The following is a 16,237-nucleotide window of genomic DNA, read 5'->3' as shown; positions in this document are numbered from 1 at the left end:
GAGTTTAACGCAGCCTTTTTATATGCATACTCGTCATAGGCTTATGTGCAAAAGGCATACAAGGCGCACCTAAGGCGCATGCCTCAAATTGTGATGCGCAAGCCTTTAAGGAGAGTAGCCTAAAAATCAAAGTCTTGATACGTTTTACCTTAGCCTTGAAGCAAGGTGAGCATCAAGGTAAGCCTTAGTAAAGTCTTTGAAAACTTTGAATGTAAAGAAAAACCTAAAATATTTTCTTTGAGCTCTCATTCTTTTCAGTTTCTTCATTTCCTTTATCTGAATTTATGGTTTCATTAAAATTCAAGGTAGCATTATTTGATACATTAGTGAAGCATATGTTTGTGCAAAGTTAGTCTTAGTTATAAACTTTGCGTATGTTTGATTAATGCTTTTACAAAGAACTATTAGTTTTAGATAAGTTTATGCTTTTAACGAATCTAGCTGGCATGCTTCTCACCTCGCTGCCTAGCTAATGCAGGTTTAGGTTCTTTTCATTTAATCTCATATATTCATATTGGCATGCTTTTGGTCTCTACATGTCTTATACATGTTTCTTAATTAAGTAGCTTGCTATGTATTTTTTTTATTTAGCAATATATTCCCTCATTGATTTTGAGTACAAGTTTCTCTTTTCGTTTTTTGTTGGTACTATCAATTATCTACACCTTTATTTGATCAGAAGGAACTATTTTTGTAATACAAGAGAAGTTACTTTTGAGGGGGGATAAAAAAAGGGCACTAAATCCACAACCCAAGTTAAATTGATCAAGTGAAAAATATATCTCAATCCAATCAAATGCTCAACAATTAACCAGTCAATAATAAAAAAAAGGTCAAGTTTCCGTAATGAAATCTTCTGACATAAGAAAAAATGAAGCTTCATAGAACCTAAAAGAAGTTTACAATATATATATTACCCGAAGAATAGAATCAGCCAGCAAGCACCCAAGCGGGTTTAGGTTAATTAAACAAACAATTGAAAATGAGCAGCAAAAGAACAAAATGATTTACGTAAAAGAGTCTATCAAAGTTTGGACAAATACCTCCTGGTTGCAGGATAAAACTTCAACATAAGAACCATTTTAGGAGCAAGGAGCAAAATCTCATTTTGTTTCCATTGAAATGGTCAAAATGTTGAATATCGAATAAACGACATTAACATTAGTGGAATATCGAATAATTACTAGGTCTAAGCTAACTAATTTTTTTAGGTATAATACCTAAAACCACTAATTTTGTAACCATAATTGGGCCCCATGTAATGCTACTCTGAAAATGGTCGCTTGTAATGAGGCTTCATAGCCCCCTCACCTCAACTTAGTTCCAAACTTCTGTCAACTTCTGCAAACTCATCACTACAATGAGTGAGTGATCAAAAACAAAAACCTTAAAAAAATCCTGCATTGCATTGTCCTCTCACTCCTGGCCATTGGGTTAACAAAGTTGTCGGTGTATGAAGGTCAAGGAGGGAAGCTTTGTGCTGTTCAATCAAGTCAAACAAGGCTGACTGGGTAAGGTTGTGCTTGTGGAGCATTTCAAGACTTCAGAGATAGGGTTAACCAAGGTTTGGTTGTAATCCTTCCTGTGTGTCCTGTAGTAGATTTTGCTGAGTATTGGGACCATGGCTTTTCCCCTCTTGGAGAGTTTTCCTTGAGGGTCTCCACGTTAATTGTTGTGTCTCCCATCTCGAAGTTATTTGGATTTTCCAATGTGATCACAATTTAATCTGAATCATCAAAATTAATTGCATAATCTTGAGATAATTCTTGAAATTGGCCTATTCATACCCCCCTCTAAGCACAATTATCTTGGGCTCCAATATTTCAAAAAAAAAAAAAATTAAAATACATGAGAAAAAACAGAAACAACAAGTTACCAGAATCTGCAATGGAAACATAATCTTCTGATTCAGAAACTTTATTGGATAGCTCAATCCCAAGCCAACAGAATCTGTCACAGATGTAGTCACATAGGTAGCCGCACCAGTCAGAGTAGAAATTGACAGAAGTAAATAAAAGTAAAGAAAGAAGCATATAGAACAAATAGGATAACAGAACCTTACCATTTGATATTGCTGAGAAAGCATCACTTGAAGTAAGTACAGCATCAGAAACTATGCATTTGCAGAACTCAACTAAAATAACTGAATTAGCTGGTGGCAGGACATTTGACTTGTCAGCTGTGGCATTTACATGGTTAGTAGTTTCCGCTTCCTTCACACGAGTGATATCCATCTAGTGATACTGGTGTTGACAAATCCTCTTGACCATCCCATCTTTCATCATCAGATTTGTTGACTCTGCAAAATAATGGTGCCAAGCTTGAATCTTTCTCTGCAGTATCAACTACTACTGGAATCTCGGTTGGGAACGGTTTCTTCGCTGTGCCATTTTTCACGACACTCACATTTCACTTTTCACTCGTACCAATATCATCCTTTTTCTTCGACAATAAATCATTATGTTTCTCTTCCATGGGTTCCATACAATATTGATGGGCCAAAGAGTTTTTGTTGCAAAGTCCCTTCTTAGGGTCAATGTCAACACCAATCATTGAGCTTTCATGAGTTGTGAGATTAACATTTTTATTTTGTTGAGCAGATAATTCAGGAGCTACCCCTTCCATGAAATCTGGTGAAAATGAAGGCATCACATCATGCATAAATTTTGACAGAGTTGTTTCATATCGGCACCCATTGTCTGCAGTTGGTTTTCAATATTGGCACCCACTGTCTGCAGTGTCAAAATACAGAAACAATTTTGATTTGAGAAACATTAGCAGCATCAGGAGGATATGTTAAAATCCACCCACTACACCACTACCACCTCACCTACTCCACTAAACCTAACCCACTACACCACTATCACCTCCACTTCACCTACTCCACTAAACCTAACCCACTACACCACTACCACCTCACCTACTCCACTAAACCTAACCCACTACACCACTATCACCTCCACTTCACCTACTCCACTAAACCTAACCCACTACACCACTACCACCTCACCTACTCCACTAAACCTAACCCACTACACCACTACCACCTCCACCTCACCTACTCCACCTACCACCTACTACCACCTACTCTTCTATATATAGGAATCATTGTAACATATCAATACATCAATTAATAATACAATTCTCTATTTCTCTTTATACATTAAATTTCTACATGGTATCAGAGCAAGGTTAAAGATCTTGGTGTTCTTCGCCTTCCGGCGGGCGGCAACCTTGCCTTGACCGCCCGCCGGAGCTCAACCAATTCAAACCTCCCTCTCCCTCTCGGCACATCACTTTCTCTCTCTACAAATTTCTCCGTCCGTTTATCTCTCTACCCCTTTGTCTCTCTAAGTTTTAGGGTTTTGAGTGTGAGAGAGATGGGGCAACAGTCTTTGATCTACAGCTTCGTGGCTAGAGGAACAGTAGTTCTCGCCGAATTCACTGGAAATTTCACGAGCATCGCTTCTCAGTGCCTCCAGAAACTCCCTTCCTCCGACAACAAGTTCACCTACAACTGCAATGGCCACACCTTCAACTATCTCGTCGAAGACGGCTTCACTTATTGTGTCGTCGCTGTGGAATCTGCTGGCAGACAGATTCCAATGGCATTTCTTGAACGAGTTAAGGAGGATTTCACCAAGAGATATGGTGGTGGAAAAGCTGCAACTGCTGCTGCTAATAGCCTGAATAGGGAGTTTGGACCCAAACTTAAGGAGCAGATACAGTACTGTGTGGATCATCCAGAGGAGATCAGCAAGCTTTCCAAAGTAAAGGCTCAGGTTTCAGAAGTCAAAGGAGTGATGATGGAAAATATTGAGAAGGTTTTGGATCGTGGAGAGAAGATTGAGCTTCTAGTGGATAAAACAGAGAACCTTCGCTCTCAGGCACAAGACTTCAGGACCCAGGGTACCCAAATGAGGAGGAAAATGTGGTTACAGAATATGAAGATAAAGCTTATAGTTCTTGGTATCCTCATTGCCTTAATTTTGATCATAGTTTAATTGTGCGTGGGCCAACCTTCTCCATTCATTTATTTTATTATTATTTTGTACAAATCCATACCCACTCTAATTCATACCTCCTCACTTTTTAAAACGCATGCTGATTCACGCTACCCCTACTTTACCCCACTTTACCTTTATTTATTTTATTTTATCAAAAAAAAAAAAAAAAAATACCAAACCCATTGCAGGTTTTCACCAAAACCGTGGGCCAAGAAACTCACGTGAACCAATTTTTTTTTTTCCCTCACTCTCTCGTTTTGATTTCACATATCTTCTTATTATTTCTTTCTTTTTTTCTTTTTCTTTCACTTTATTTTTTCATCTTTTTTTTCCCCTTATTATTTTTTTTTGCACAAAAAAAAAAAAAAAAAAAAAAAAAAAAAAGGGGAAGAAGACGAACTGCACACCAAACTCATTTTATTCATGTCGGTGCTCACCCCGATCACCATTTTACACCCAAAAAAAAAAAAAAAAAAAAAAAAAAAAAAACACAAAACAAAACAAAACCAACACAAATCGGAACAGTGGCATTTTTCTTCTCTACTCTGCCGCCGGTCTCTTCTTCTTGCCTCCGTCCTGAGCGGCCCTTGATGGTGTTGCCTCCGTGTTTCCCACTCCACTGGGCACGATCACTACTCCCTGCTCCTCCACTGCAGCATATGGCGGCCCTCCAAATCGGAACATCACGGTGGCCTTCCGCTTCAGCTCCTTATTTTCCGCCTTTAGCACACTTAACTCTGCTCGCGCATCCTTATACATGCGTTGGAGCAGAGCCAGTTGGGCGTTTAACTGCTGCACCTCATTTGTCCTACTCTGCAGCCGGTTCGACAAATTTGTAACAGCAGTCATGGTTTCCACACATGACTTCAATGTATACTGATTGGCCTCCACATCCGACTGCACTGCCATTCTTTGCTCCACAGACCGCATAAGAAAGTTCAACGGAGCAAACCCCGGGGCGCTTGGTTGAGGTTCCAGTGCCACCGCACCAGTTATCTCTCCTGTTGACTCGTTGAGGTCGGGAAAGAGAGTGAGCAGACCACGGGAAGAAGAGGCCATGTTCTGGGTAGCTGAACGGGAAGAAGAGGCCATGGTTTTTGGGTTGCTGAGTGTTTCCGAGAAGGGTTGGATACAGAGTATTTACAGATTGTTTCAGAATGACAAGTTCAGAGGTTTCAGTCTGGTTTGGTTTCCACCGCCTCCGCATTGGTTTATATTGACACTGACGACGAGGCCGATCCGCGCATCGCGCGCCACTTGCCGACAGCCGACCAACGGGCGCGCAAGCCAAGGCGCCCACGTGCCTCGCCATCATGTCAGGCACACCTTTTTATGACTTGGGCACGCCTTTTGATGGCACGCCTTTTTATGGATTGGGCACGCCTTTTGATGGCACGCCTTTTGAAAAATTGGGCACACCTTTTGAGGGTGCGACTTTTTAAGGGTCCGACAAGACTCTGTAAACTGTCCCGACATTGATTCCGGTTAGCTCCTTTATGGGTCCGACAAGACTCTGTAAACTGTCCCGACATAGATTCCGGTTAGTTTCTACAAGGGTCCGACAAGACTCTGTAAACTGTCCCGACATTGATTCCGGTTAGTTTCTACAAGGGTCCAGCACGACTCCGTAAACTGTCACAACAACTGTCACAACATTGTCTGCTACAACGGTCCGACATGACCCCATAAACTGTCTTCTACATCGGTCTGACACCGCCATCCAGTGTCCTCTACACAGTTATGACACCACCATACAGTGTCCTCTACAACGTTGTGACACCACCATCCAGTGTCTTCACCAATGGTCTGACACGACCATACAGTGTCTCCTATCCTCTTTTATTTTTATGTATTTTCTTGTTTTGTTACTCTCTCCAAACTCAAGTTGGTTAGTTCCTATCCCCCTTGAGTTTGCGGGGGGCTGTTAAAATCCACCCACTACACCACTACCACCTCACCTACTCCACTAAACCTAACCCACTACACCACTATCACCTCCACTTCACCTACTCCACTAAACCTAACCCACTACACCACTACCACCTCACCTACTCCACTAAACCTAACCCACTACACCACTACCACCTCCACCTCACCTACTCCACCTACCACCTACTACCACCTACTCTTCTATATATAGGAATCATTGTAACATATCAATACATCAATTAATAATACAATTCTCTATTTCTCTTTATACATTAAATTTCTACAGGATAAATGATATGAGATATAGTAAACCTCAGAACAGAGTAGCTATTCAACCTGGTGCAAGGAGAATAAACAACAGAAAACACAACCACAACAAAGCATGGTTGCACAATTTCCTACCCTAGGAAAAAAGGTAGACTAAGATTTGCAAAGGTACACACATCAATTTGAAGGTAGATTAGATAATAAAAAATATTGTCATCATTCAGCATGTCTAAGTGCTTCCTCTCCAAGTGACCAACAGATATTAATGTGACATAGCAGCTCTAGTAGCCAATACAATGTGACAAATAGACATGCAGACTAAGAAGAACAGCCACTTCTATGAAGAAGCCGTGTCTTGTTGGACATCGACATTCTATGGACTCTCCTAAAAGCGTGTCCAACATTTCTTCAACATGTCTTAATTAAAATTTTAAATTCACGATATCGATCACTTTATGGACACTTCGGCAACATTCTTAAACCCTTGTAACCTAAGAAGCATGGGCACTTCTAAGAAGGTAACGTATCCGTGTCGTGTCCATGTCGGACACCAACACTCTTTGGACACTTCTCCAACATGTGTCCGAAGCTCTTCAAAACTTGTCCTATTTTTAAAGACCCAGACACTCTTTAAACACTTGGAAGACACACATGTGTTTCTGTTAAACACATGTATCTATCAATTAGACACATGTAAAACTAATTATAAGTTTGAACAAAACAACTTAAGATACAATAATAAAACAAAAACCATATAAATTTATAGAGATTAGTGTCACATTGCATTTTTTATTATCTTTAGATGATATATTCATATATATAACACATAATAAATATATAAAATTACATATTTCATACGTGTCCCCTATATGTCATGTCCTGTATTTTTTAAAAATTAGCATGTTAACGTGTCCGTGTCGTCTCATGTATCTGTGTCCATGCTCCTTAGCCTGTAACATAACTTATGTGATGAACCTCTTCATAGGAAAAATGTTCTACATTCTTATAAATACTCAAATCAATTTAAGGGTAGAACAAATAGAGAATTTGACTATGTATGAAAATCAGGATTGATTTAAAAAATTTCTATCTACTTTTTTTCTAACTATTTAGACCATTATTCCAAAATAATGCTTGGAATCTAAAATATGGCCCACATGTGAAGCAAAAATTGGGTCAAGCTTGAAAGAGTCACACAAGAATGTTAATTTTGAACAAGTTTTAACACAAACATGGTTGGATTCATAGGAAAAGAATCAGTCATAACTTTATGGATTAGATAAATGTCCAGATTAAGAGTACCCATAAACAAGATTCTACAAAATGATTTACTTAAAGAGTCTATCAAAGTTTGGACAGATACCTCATGGTTGCAGAATAACACTTCAATATAAGGACCTTTTTTAGATGCAAGGAACAAAATCTAATTTTGTTTCCATTGAAATGGCCAAAATGTTTCCATTTGCCCAAAAAACAACTTGAAACATTAATGGAATATCAAATAATTAACAGCTCTAAGCCCCCTAGGGGTTGCCTCATGGGAGCATGAAAAATTGAACATTTCCAAAAATAACTCTAGAGTCTTGAAGCTATGGATTTTTATCATGCCAATTGTTTTGTCTATTACGATGTAATCTTCTACAAGGCAAAGCTCTGCAATCAGCATTGAGGTGCGAAATTCCTCGAGAACTTTTCAATCAATTGAAGGTAAGCCTATTTGTCCAGATCATCAAATCAAGAGAGAATTTTGGCATTTGGAAAAGTTCTCTGATGGATGAGGGTCCATGATATCAGCAAGGGAGTGATATGCAATAATTCACAAAGGAGTGGTTCCATCTGTTCAAGGAAGACAATAGAATAAATTGAAAGTTATGTGGGGTCTATATTGTCCATACCTTGTTCCAGTTATATTTCTTCCGTTTACTCCAACCAAATTTTGTGCAGATTGATATTGTTGGAGGTATTTGTTGCTGCCAGGTGCACCTCTTGTCTCCTTTTTTCAGTGGTTGCACAGTCTCGTCTGACGACCCAAAGTACTAAACAAAACAATCTGCAATGAAGAAGCCTGCGTACATAAAGCAGCGATTGAATTTAATAAAAGCAACCAAACATGATGAAATCGCCTCTTAATCTGTCTGCAACTACCTGTGTAAACATTCTGCCTTTTTAGTTTGAATCACAACACCCAATATTGCTGAATGCTTGGGCAGACATTTTCAGAGGTAGACATTAACATCAATTTGTAAATATATCATCCCACTTATTAAGCCATCATTGATTAAAACCTAGGTGTTAATAAAACTATCTGATAGTAAAGAAAAAGAAGAAGTCCACATAATAGGCAGTCGCACAGATTGTGGAGCTTAAATATATTTTCGACACAACCAACAAAAAAAATTGACAAGAAAAAGTGGTAGTCAGAAATAACTAACCAAAAAGAAACAAATCCAATCATTTTTGTGTTGCAATTTTGAAATTAGTACAATCTTAATTTTGATCTCCTCCAAACTTTGTGGCAATTTTGCAATTACAATAATCTTATTTTTGAACTCCTCCAAACATCATTGAAAGCCCCTTTACAGGTTTTTTTTTTTTTTTTTTTTCTACAAAAATAAAATAAGAAGCAGCTTCATCTTAATACATCAAAAAAACCTTATGCAACTCTTGACAAATGGCAATCTCTCTCTCTCTCTCTCTCTCATCCAACCACAAGCACAATGAAAGTCAGCAGCTTCAAAGATTGAAATGTTTTTACTGGGCCAGATATGATCTCCCTGTTATTCAATCAGGAAGAATAGCTTTCAAATTTATAGCAAGCTACTCGACCCTACAATGACAAATATCAACAAAAGGGCCAATAACTGTTGCCTCTATGATTTCAACATGGCCTTAGCTGCTTAATGACTGATAGTTACAGTTCTCAAAGTTAAGTTATCGTGTGTCAAATTGTTAACTACGAGGTGCCATCAAGATTAGATTGAAATTTGAGCTTCAAACAGATTTATGAAGATAATCTGAAATGGTATGATTTTGTAAAAGTGTCACCCAAAAAAATTCAGATTAAAGTATTAATTTTTCCTTCCTTTCCCTATTTCACTGCATTAGCACTGGTCTAATGAGGCATTCTATTTTGTACTTTTTAAATGAAAAAGGGACGCACCAATCCACTTAGCCCCATTATCTCCAAGCACCCCCCCGCAAGCAAACAAGCACTTTTTCACTAGCAATTTTTCTTTGGGCCGAAGTGATCACTTGAATCAAATTACTGCTGAAAATATTTCCCAAATTATCACTTAGCACTTGATATTTAAAATAAATAAATAAAAAAAGGCAAATAAACAAATACAAGGAGAGAGAGAAAAGATAACCAAAAGCAGAGTACTACAAACAAGAGATATCTGTACAGAATATATAACACTTTAAGCAAAAAGAATGGGTAGATCTATCAGCAGCAAACCCCATACATGTCCAATTTGAATCAATCTCAATGGATCCCTGCCACACACTCCTTGATGAAAAAGAAAAAGCAGGGAGTTTTCAAGCTCTTCACATTGTGAAACTGGATAAATTCAAGGAACAAGCTCATATGTCACATAAATATGTGGAAACCAAAATTCTATAACAAAAAAATTTGATACCTTGTATTAATTTTGCAGAAATAGGTAACAAAAATAGATTCCCTCCTGCTGGAGGAGTACAAAATACAAAGCTTCTCTCTAATAGTGCAGTGACCTATGCAGTTGAGTGGATTCAAGCCACAATTCCAACCATGATGAAGCTAATTACACACTTTCAGAGTTAAAGACATGCAAGTCCAGTAAGGTATTGTAGTGCCCCTTCTCTATTTCCTCCTCCTCCACCCGATGAAGGAGAAGGGTCTCAATAATAAAATCTTCCCAATCAACATCAATGGCCATTTTCTTTCTCCTTCGTTTATTCCCACCATTTAAGCATTCCAAAATGCAAAGGTCATCATCCCTGTCACCTGAATTGGCATTTGGCGGACACATAATCTTATTGATACGCACTTTAGCAGCCTTTATCTTTTCTCTCCTCCTTTGATATGCCAAGCATCCCGAGACGAAAGAGGGAGGCAAAGCATTCAGTCCTACATCTTTCTCCAGTATTTGCTTGAGGAAAAGCTTTTTGCTCAGTTCTGATTTTCCTTTCCACCACTCCCTACACTCAAAAAGGTCAAACCCCATCCCTCTTTTCCTTCTATTGTCACTCCCACTCTCACCCACTGAATTGGCATTAGAAACTTCATTTGATAACTTTGAATATAACAGTGACAAGCATTCATGTGAAATCTTGAGCTTCTCCAAATCATCTATACTCCATCTTGGGGAACCAGTTGGATCTTCTACCTCAAAATATTGAGAATCATTTTCCATGCCATAACTATCCATCCCCAATTCAACTTCTTTGCTCAAACAATCACGAACCAAACCATCCAAATCAAATCCAACATGCTCTAAACTCTTCCTCTTCTCACCGTGCTTAGACATTGACTTCAATTCCATATATTGAATCACGAATCGTGCATTCTTCATGATGTTCTCAACCGTAATATCCTTGCCCCAAGGCAATGCTTGTGCAACTTTCACAAGATTATTTAAAAGCTCCTTATACCGCAACTTGCATGTATGAACAGCCACAAGTAATTCCTTTGCCATGTCCTCAAGCCGAACATCAACCTCATTCAATTGTGCAACAAATACCAATACGGCCACAACAATCGGAATCGGTCTCCGCCCCGTCGTCAAATACCACTTCACCAAACACTGCATTAAAAAAATCCCTTGTTTTAAAATTCTCTCAATCTTTTCCTTATCCATTAAATTTTCATCAAAACAAGTTTTGACCACCCATTCAAATGAATTCACTATATTAAACTCCGGCAATTTCAATTCAAGAAAATCAACAACCCGATTAACCATCCGACCAAGCTCAAAAATATCACAACCGACCTTATCGGCCACCTCAAAAAGCGGCAAAGGTTTATTATCGTTTCGCATAACAACATAAGCACAAGCACCAATAAGTACAGGTAACCAAGCACCCTGACCATACTCTCCCTCAGTAATAGTCTCCACCATAACCCTAACCTCATTCGTCTTGGAAGGCCAAAAATTCAACAATGAAGTAATGCGTTCAAGGGTCTCTTTAGCCCTGTATATTTTTGTTTCCTTGTAACGATAGACATTACCGGTACCGGCAGTGCCGGTGCGGACAAATGTCCCGGCCGGGCCACTGAGGCCGCCAAAATGGTGCTGTAAATCATCAAATTCTTGAATGATTCCGCACGACGAGCAGACCAAGCTGCACGTTGCGTCGTCGGAGACGATAGTCCTCTTTCCACAACTCTTACAGGGGCGACAACTCTCCATATCAAAATTTTTATTAGGGTTCCAGAAAAATTCAATCTGGGATGCGTTTGTTTCCCAGGAAAATTGGGGAAATAGTTGAGAGACTGAATGTATATGTAATTTAAAGACGAATTCAATGGACAAAAATAGGAGGGGGAGGGGGGGGAGAGAGAGAGAGAGAGAGAGGGACCTCACAAGCCAAACAGTTCCTAATTGCGGCGATAACTTTTGTTTCTCTCGCTGCTCTCTCTCCCGCTCAACCAATTGAAGAGAAGAGACCCCACAATCCAACCTTTTTCAATGCAACACGAGGAGGATTGAAGAGCTTGAAAGGCTCGGCCGAGTCGATGAAGAAGATCGAAGACTGTTTGATGATATGATTCAGAGAGACTGCAGCTTGGATTGAAACTCTATGATTTGTGGGTACGCCCAAAATGGCCGATTAGACGAGGCTCAAGTGCTCTTTGACTCGTTTGCAGGCAAGAATGCGAGGGCTTGGACTTCAGTTGTTACTGGTTATTCGTTGTTGTAGAATGAGGGAAGCCCGAGAGCTGTTTGATCAAATGCTTGAGACAAATTCTCTGTTTCTTCTTGGATGGTTATGATTTCTGGGCATGTTCAGGTTATGATTTTGGGAAGCTCCTCCTACTTGGGATGTGTCTTAATTTGAAGGGCAACTTGACTTTACCCTTTTGATTGGGGCCAGGTGCGATATAACCTAAAATTTGAAAATCATAACCTTCATGTAATTTATGGATTAAATGTATCCGTAGTTTTTCCATTTAAACGAACCGAATGTAAGGCTCATGTCAGTTTTTTCATCTGAACAAACAGAATGTGAGACTCGTGTGCCTAGAAGAGAGTAAGTTAATTTTTAAGATTAAATTATCCCTCATTTATCTTTAAATTTATAAAATATATCATTCTTCTTCCTTCTTTCTTTACTGTTTCTCTCTCTACGATGGATTGAAAATGAGGTTTGGAAGCTTGTAATTTGGGAAAATTGGAGTGTTTTGGGAGAAAATGGTGACAATGAAGAAATAAGGAGATGAGAGTTAGTCTTTAAAAGATTTTACATTGATATATACATAAAGCTACATTTTTTTATCTCTATAACAATGCTACCACAGCAATACCGTCCCTACCTCTTACCTTCTCTGTCAATTTGGGTTTTCAATCTCTACCCACATGTAGAACTCGATCTTCAAAGTCGTCATCGTCATCGTCATCATCATCACCAACTCTCAACCTCAAATCCAACACTCAAAATCAAAGAAATCAATCAAAACGACACTCACTGATCACAAACTCATATATTGGAACAAGCTTCACATTTAAGTCCATCACCAAGACCCACACCACTTACAATTCTTCAGTTCTGACCCGAAATCTCACTGACAAAGCCTCGGCTTTTGCTATTCAAGCGAAGTTGCCGCCGGTGCAACCATGGTATGTTGTAGACCTAAATTCAATCTGATTGTAATTGGGTTATTAAAAATAATGAAAATTTTATTTGGGTCAAATTTTGGTCAGATTCATAGTATATATATATATATATATGTATATATTTGGGTCAAATTCAATCTGATAGCATATATAATGTAATATGTGAAAAATGTTGGGTTTTCTAGTGTTTTGCATCAATCAAAATTTTTTTGAAGTTGAAATTTGTTAGAGTTGGTAGAAGAAAGAAAATATATGTGTATATATCTATATATAGGTTCAGTTCAAAAGAAAGAAGAAAGAAAGAAAATAGATGTGTATATATATATATATATATATATGTATATTTGCAAGTTTAATTTAAAAGAGAGAAGAGGAAGAAGACAGGGGCATAAAGATTAATTTACACATTCTGTTAACAGAAGTTAGTTTACGTTTTAATCCACAAACCACATGGGAGTTATGTGGTGATTTCCAAATGTCATGGGGTAAACCGCACCCGACCCAAACCGCAGGGGTAAAATGAAGTTTGCCCTAATTTTAATTTATAACTTTTTAAAACTTAAACACTTGAACATGTAGTTATTAGTGTATAAAAAAATTGATAATATTATTGATATTTATATAATAGGATAAATCACAAATACGTTTAAAATACAAATTGTCTCTTATAATTTTGAAAATTACATCTCATTTTTAGAAATTTTTAATTTTATAATATATTTTATTAATAAATCATCAAGTCAATTAACAGTTTTTAATAATGTCAACAATTTATTTTAGTTAATAGCTCTGATAATTTTATTAGTGTGTGTGAGTGCAATTTCATATTTTTAGTTAATTCTATATATCAAATAAAAATTATAATAAGGATATATTTAAATTTTTTAAATTACAGGAAGTAATCTATATTTTAAGCAAATCTTGCATATATATTTATAATTTATCTTATATAATAAAAAAGTTATATTACATTTTATTTTTATTTTATATACCTAGCTAAATTAAAAATTCAGAAGTTATAAACCAAGTCTTATTAACTCAACTATACTCGTCTTGGGCCTTGTTTGGGAAATTGGTTATTTTAATAGGCTATTTCAATTTTTTACTATTTTAGTATTCTAAAATTTGTATGTTTAGGAAGATGATTGAATTTTTTTATAATTAAATGTGATATTTGTGAGAGAAAAAATGAAATGATTATAGGTTTGATATGACATTTTATTTTATTAACTATTTTAACCTATTTTACCTTTTTGTGAATTTTAACCTTTGCCAAATACGGTCTTACTAACTCAACTACACTCTTTGGTGTATATATAGCTTATTTAACTAAACATGTTTAATTATTTATTTATTTTTTAAAAATTATGTTGACTTCCCTTAAAGTTTCAAAAAAATACATCAAGTTTGCAATTTTGGTATACTTACATTAATCTTATTTTTAGTAAGCTTAAGGTGACCGAAACTAATGTAGATGGTATAAAGATACAAAAATAAATAGGAATAAATATACATTTTAGTACAAAGAGGGATAATATTTATATGTATCACGCTCCAAGTACCTTGACAACCCCGCACACTCGTCTAAGTGAGCATGTAAGGTTAAGAGTCAAATCAAATAAACTACCAAGATAAAATACTTAAAAGAAATCTTTAATTATCATAATATCAAAATCCATAAATAATAAACAATCCTTAATATGTGAAATTGTCCGGCAAGTTTGCTATTATAATCCACTAATAAAATAGTAATTCAAATTAACTTAAAATCATATTCCTACTCTTGGCATTCCCACAAGTAAAAATTTGAGCAACTCTACTCCTCAGAATCTGGTAAAATAAAAGAAGAGTAAGCTCGACAGCCCAGCAAATAACTAACTACCATTGCTAGTTGAATCAAGGCTATCGAAAAATGTTGATAAACAATAAATATATTTTTGCTCCAACTCAATGAATGAACAATAATAATGTAAGATGATTCCATGGCTGAAAAAATAATACAGTGTAACAATACATTTTAATTGAAAAGATATTACGATTATTCAAAATAATTTTGTTGTTAAAATCAATGGTTTGATATTCAAATAGTTCAATGACTTGATTCACACCACAAAATATACTAGCAATAAACAACATACACATAGTCTTTCATAATTGTGATACCCATTTTCCGTAATATGTTAATTGGTCCTTAATCTAAGTATGATTATGTGTTTAATATGATTTTGTGTGCCATTATGTGAAAATATGTGATTTTGAATTTCTATCGGTTCACCGTAGGAATATCTGTTTGATTTTTCTGCTTCGGAAATTAAATTGAAGGCCTTATCGGCCACAGAACTCGAAATTAATTACGCCATTGTGATTGGCATAATTTTTAGAGCCTACGGTGAAATTTAATTGAAAATTGATTTGGATCACATTAAGTTGATTAAATTGGTGAATTAGTGCTCAACTATTTAATATTATTAAATAAGCATTAGTGGGACTTTTATATGGCCATATACACTCGCTTTGCTCCTTTTTGAACTAAAAAATCTAAGATAGTCATGGAGGGTGTGTGAAGGCCGGCTATAGAGAGAGAGAGAGAGAAGAATTGCGCAAGTTTTGCTCATGAACTTTGAAAGTCTTGAAGATAACTCAAGAATTTGCCATAGATTATGAAGATTAAAGTTCCTTGGTGAGTAATTCATGTGTTTTTAGTTATGATCTTGTGAATTCAAGTTTGAATGAGGGTCAAGAACATGAATTAGTTTGATTTTGTTGTATTAAAGACCCATGTGTGCATGCATGTATGTAATTGCTTGAATTTGCATGTTTGAGTTTAAAATACATGATCCATGTAGGATTTTGGTTAAAGCTCATGTATAATCACCATTTGTGTCATCTAAGCTGAAGATGGGAGCAATACATTACATGCATGTACAATTTATGAAGATAAGAACTTTGGATGCATGAATGTGTATATTGGAATTGAGTTTGGTGTCAATTTGGGGCATGCATGTGTTTGATTCATGAAATTGAGCTCCATAATGATGTGTTTTAGTGTTTATACCATGTTAGTACAAGAATATGTGAGGTTGGAGCCATAAAATGCGAGAAATGTTGGTTTGAATGTTGAGAGGGAGCTCGAAAACACATTCTGGATTTTCTAGAATTTTGAGGTCCGCTCGAGCGGGATAACCTACGCTCGAGCGTAAATTACATGCTCCCAGTACT

General features: G+C 36.8%; 2 protein-coding genes and 1 pseudogene across 13 annotated transcripts in view; 1 reads left to right on the top strand and 2 right to left on the bottom strand.

Annotated features, from left to right (window-relative positions):
* Nucleotides 1-12,395, bottom strand: part of LOC114322346 (uncharacterized) — a 28,807-nt gene extending 16,412 nt beyond the window's left edge. For 8 of the 11 annotated variants that reach the window (XM_082883219.1, XM_082883223.1, XM_082883222.1 and 5 more), the window contains exons 1-4: nt 9,842-9,978; nt 8,099-8,268; nt 2,063-2,732; nt 1,877-1,950 (exon numbers count right to left, since the gene is read on the bottom strand). In XM_082883219.1, the coding sequence (XP_082739345.1) occupies nt 1,877-1,950; nt 2,063-2,234 (246 nt within the window). In that variant the 5' untranslated portion in view covers nt 2,235-2,732; nt 8,099-8,268; nt 9,842-9,978. Of the gene's footprint in view, nt 1-1,876; nt 1,951-2,062; nt 2,733-8,098; nt 8,269-9,841; nt 9,979-11,762 lie in introns of those variants that run through there. The other 3 variants (XM_082883220.1, XM_082883221.1, XM_028269624.2) reach the window with 3 other exon arrangements.
* LOC114286623 (vesicle-associated membrane protein 721 pseudogene) lies at nt 2,852-6,208 on the top strand (annotated as a pseudogene). Its single transcript, XR_014338095.1, has one exon. The product of XR_014338095.1 is annotated as a vesicle-associated membrane protein 721 pseudogene (transcript).
* Nucleotides 9,818-11,768, bottom strand: LOC114322323 (plant-specific TFIIB-related protein PTF2). The gene has a single exon (XM_082883218.1). It carries the CDS (start codon nt 11,591-11,593, stop codon nt 9,986-9,988), a length of 1,608 nt encoding a protein of 535 aa, XP_082739344.1. The 5' UTR covers nt 11,594-11,768; the 3' UTR covers nt 9,818-9,985.
* Nucleotides 12,396-16,237: the final 3,842 nt, after the last annotated feature.

This window comes from Camellia sinensis, chromosome 8 (genome assembly GCF_055761805.1).
Source record: "Camellia sinensis isolate YWXY chromosome 8, ASM5576180v1, whole genome shotgun sequence".
NCBI lineage: Eukaryota > Viridiplantae > Streptophyta > Magnoliopsida > Ericales > Theaceae > Camellia > Camellia sinensis.
This window is presented reverse-complemented; position numbering and strand designations above follow the sequence as displayed.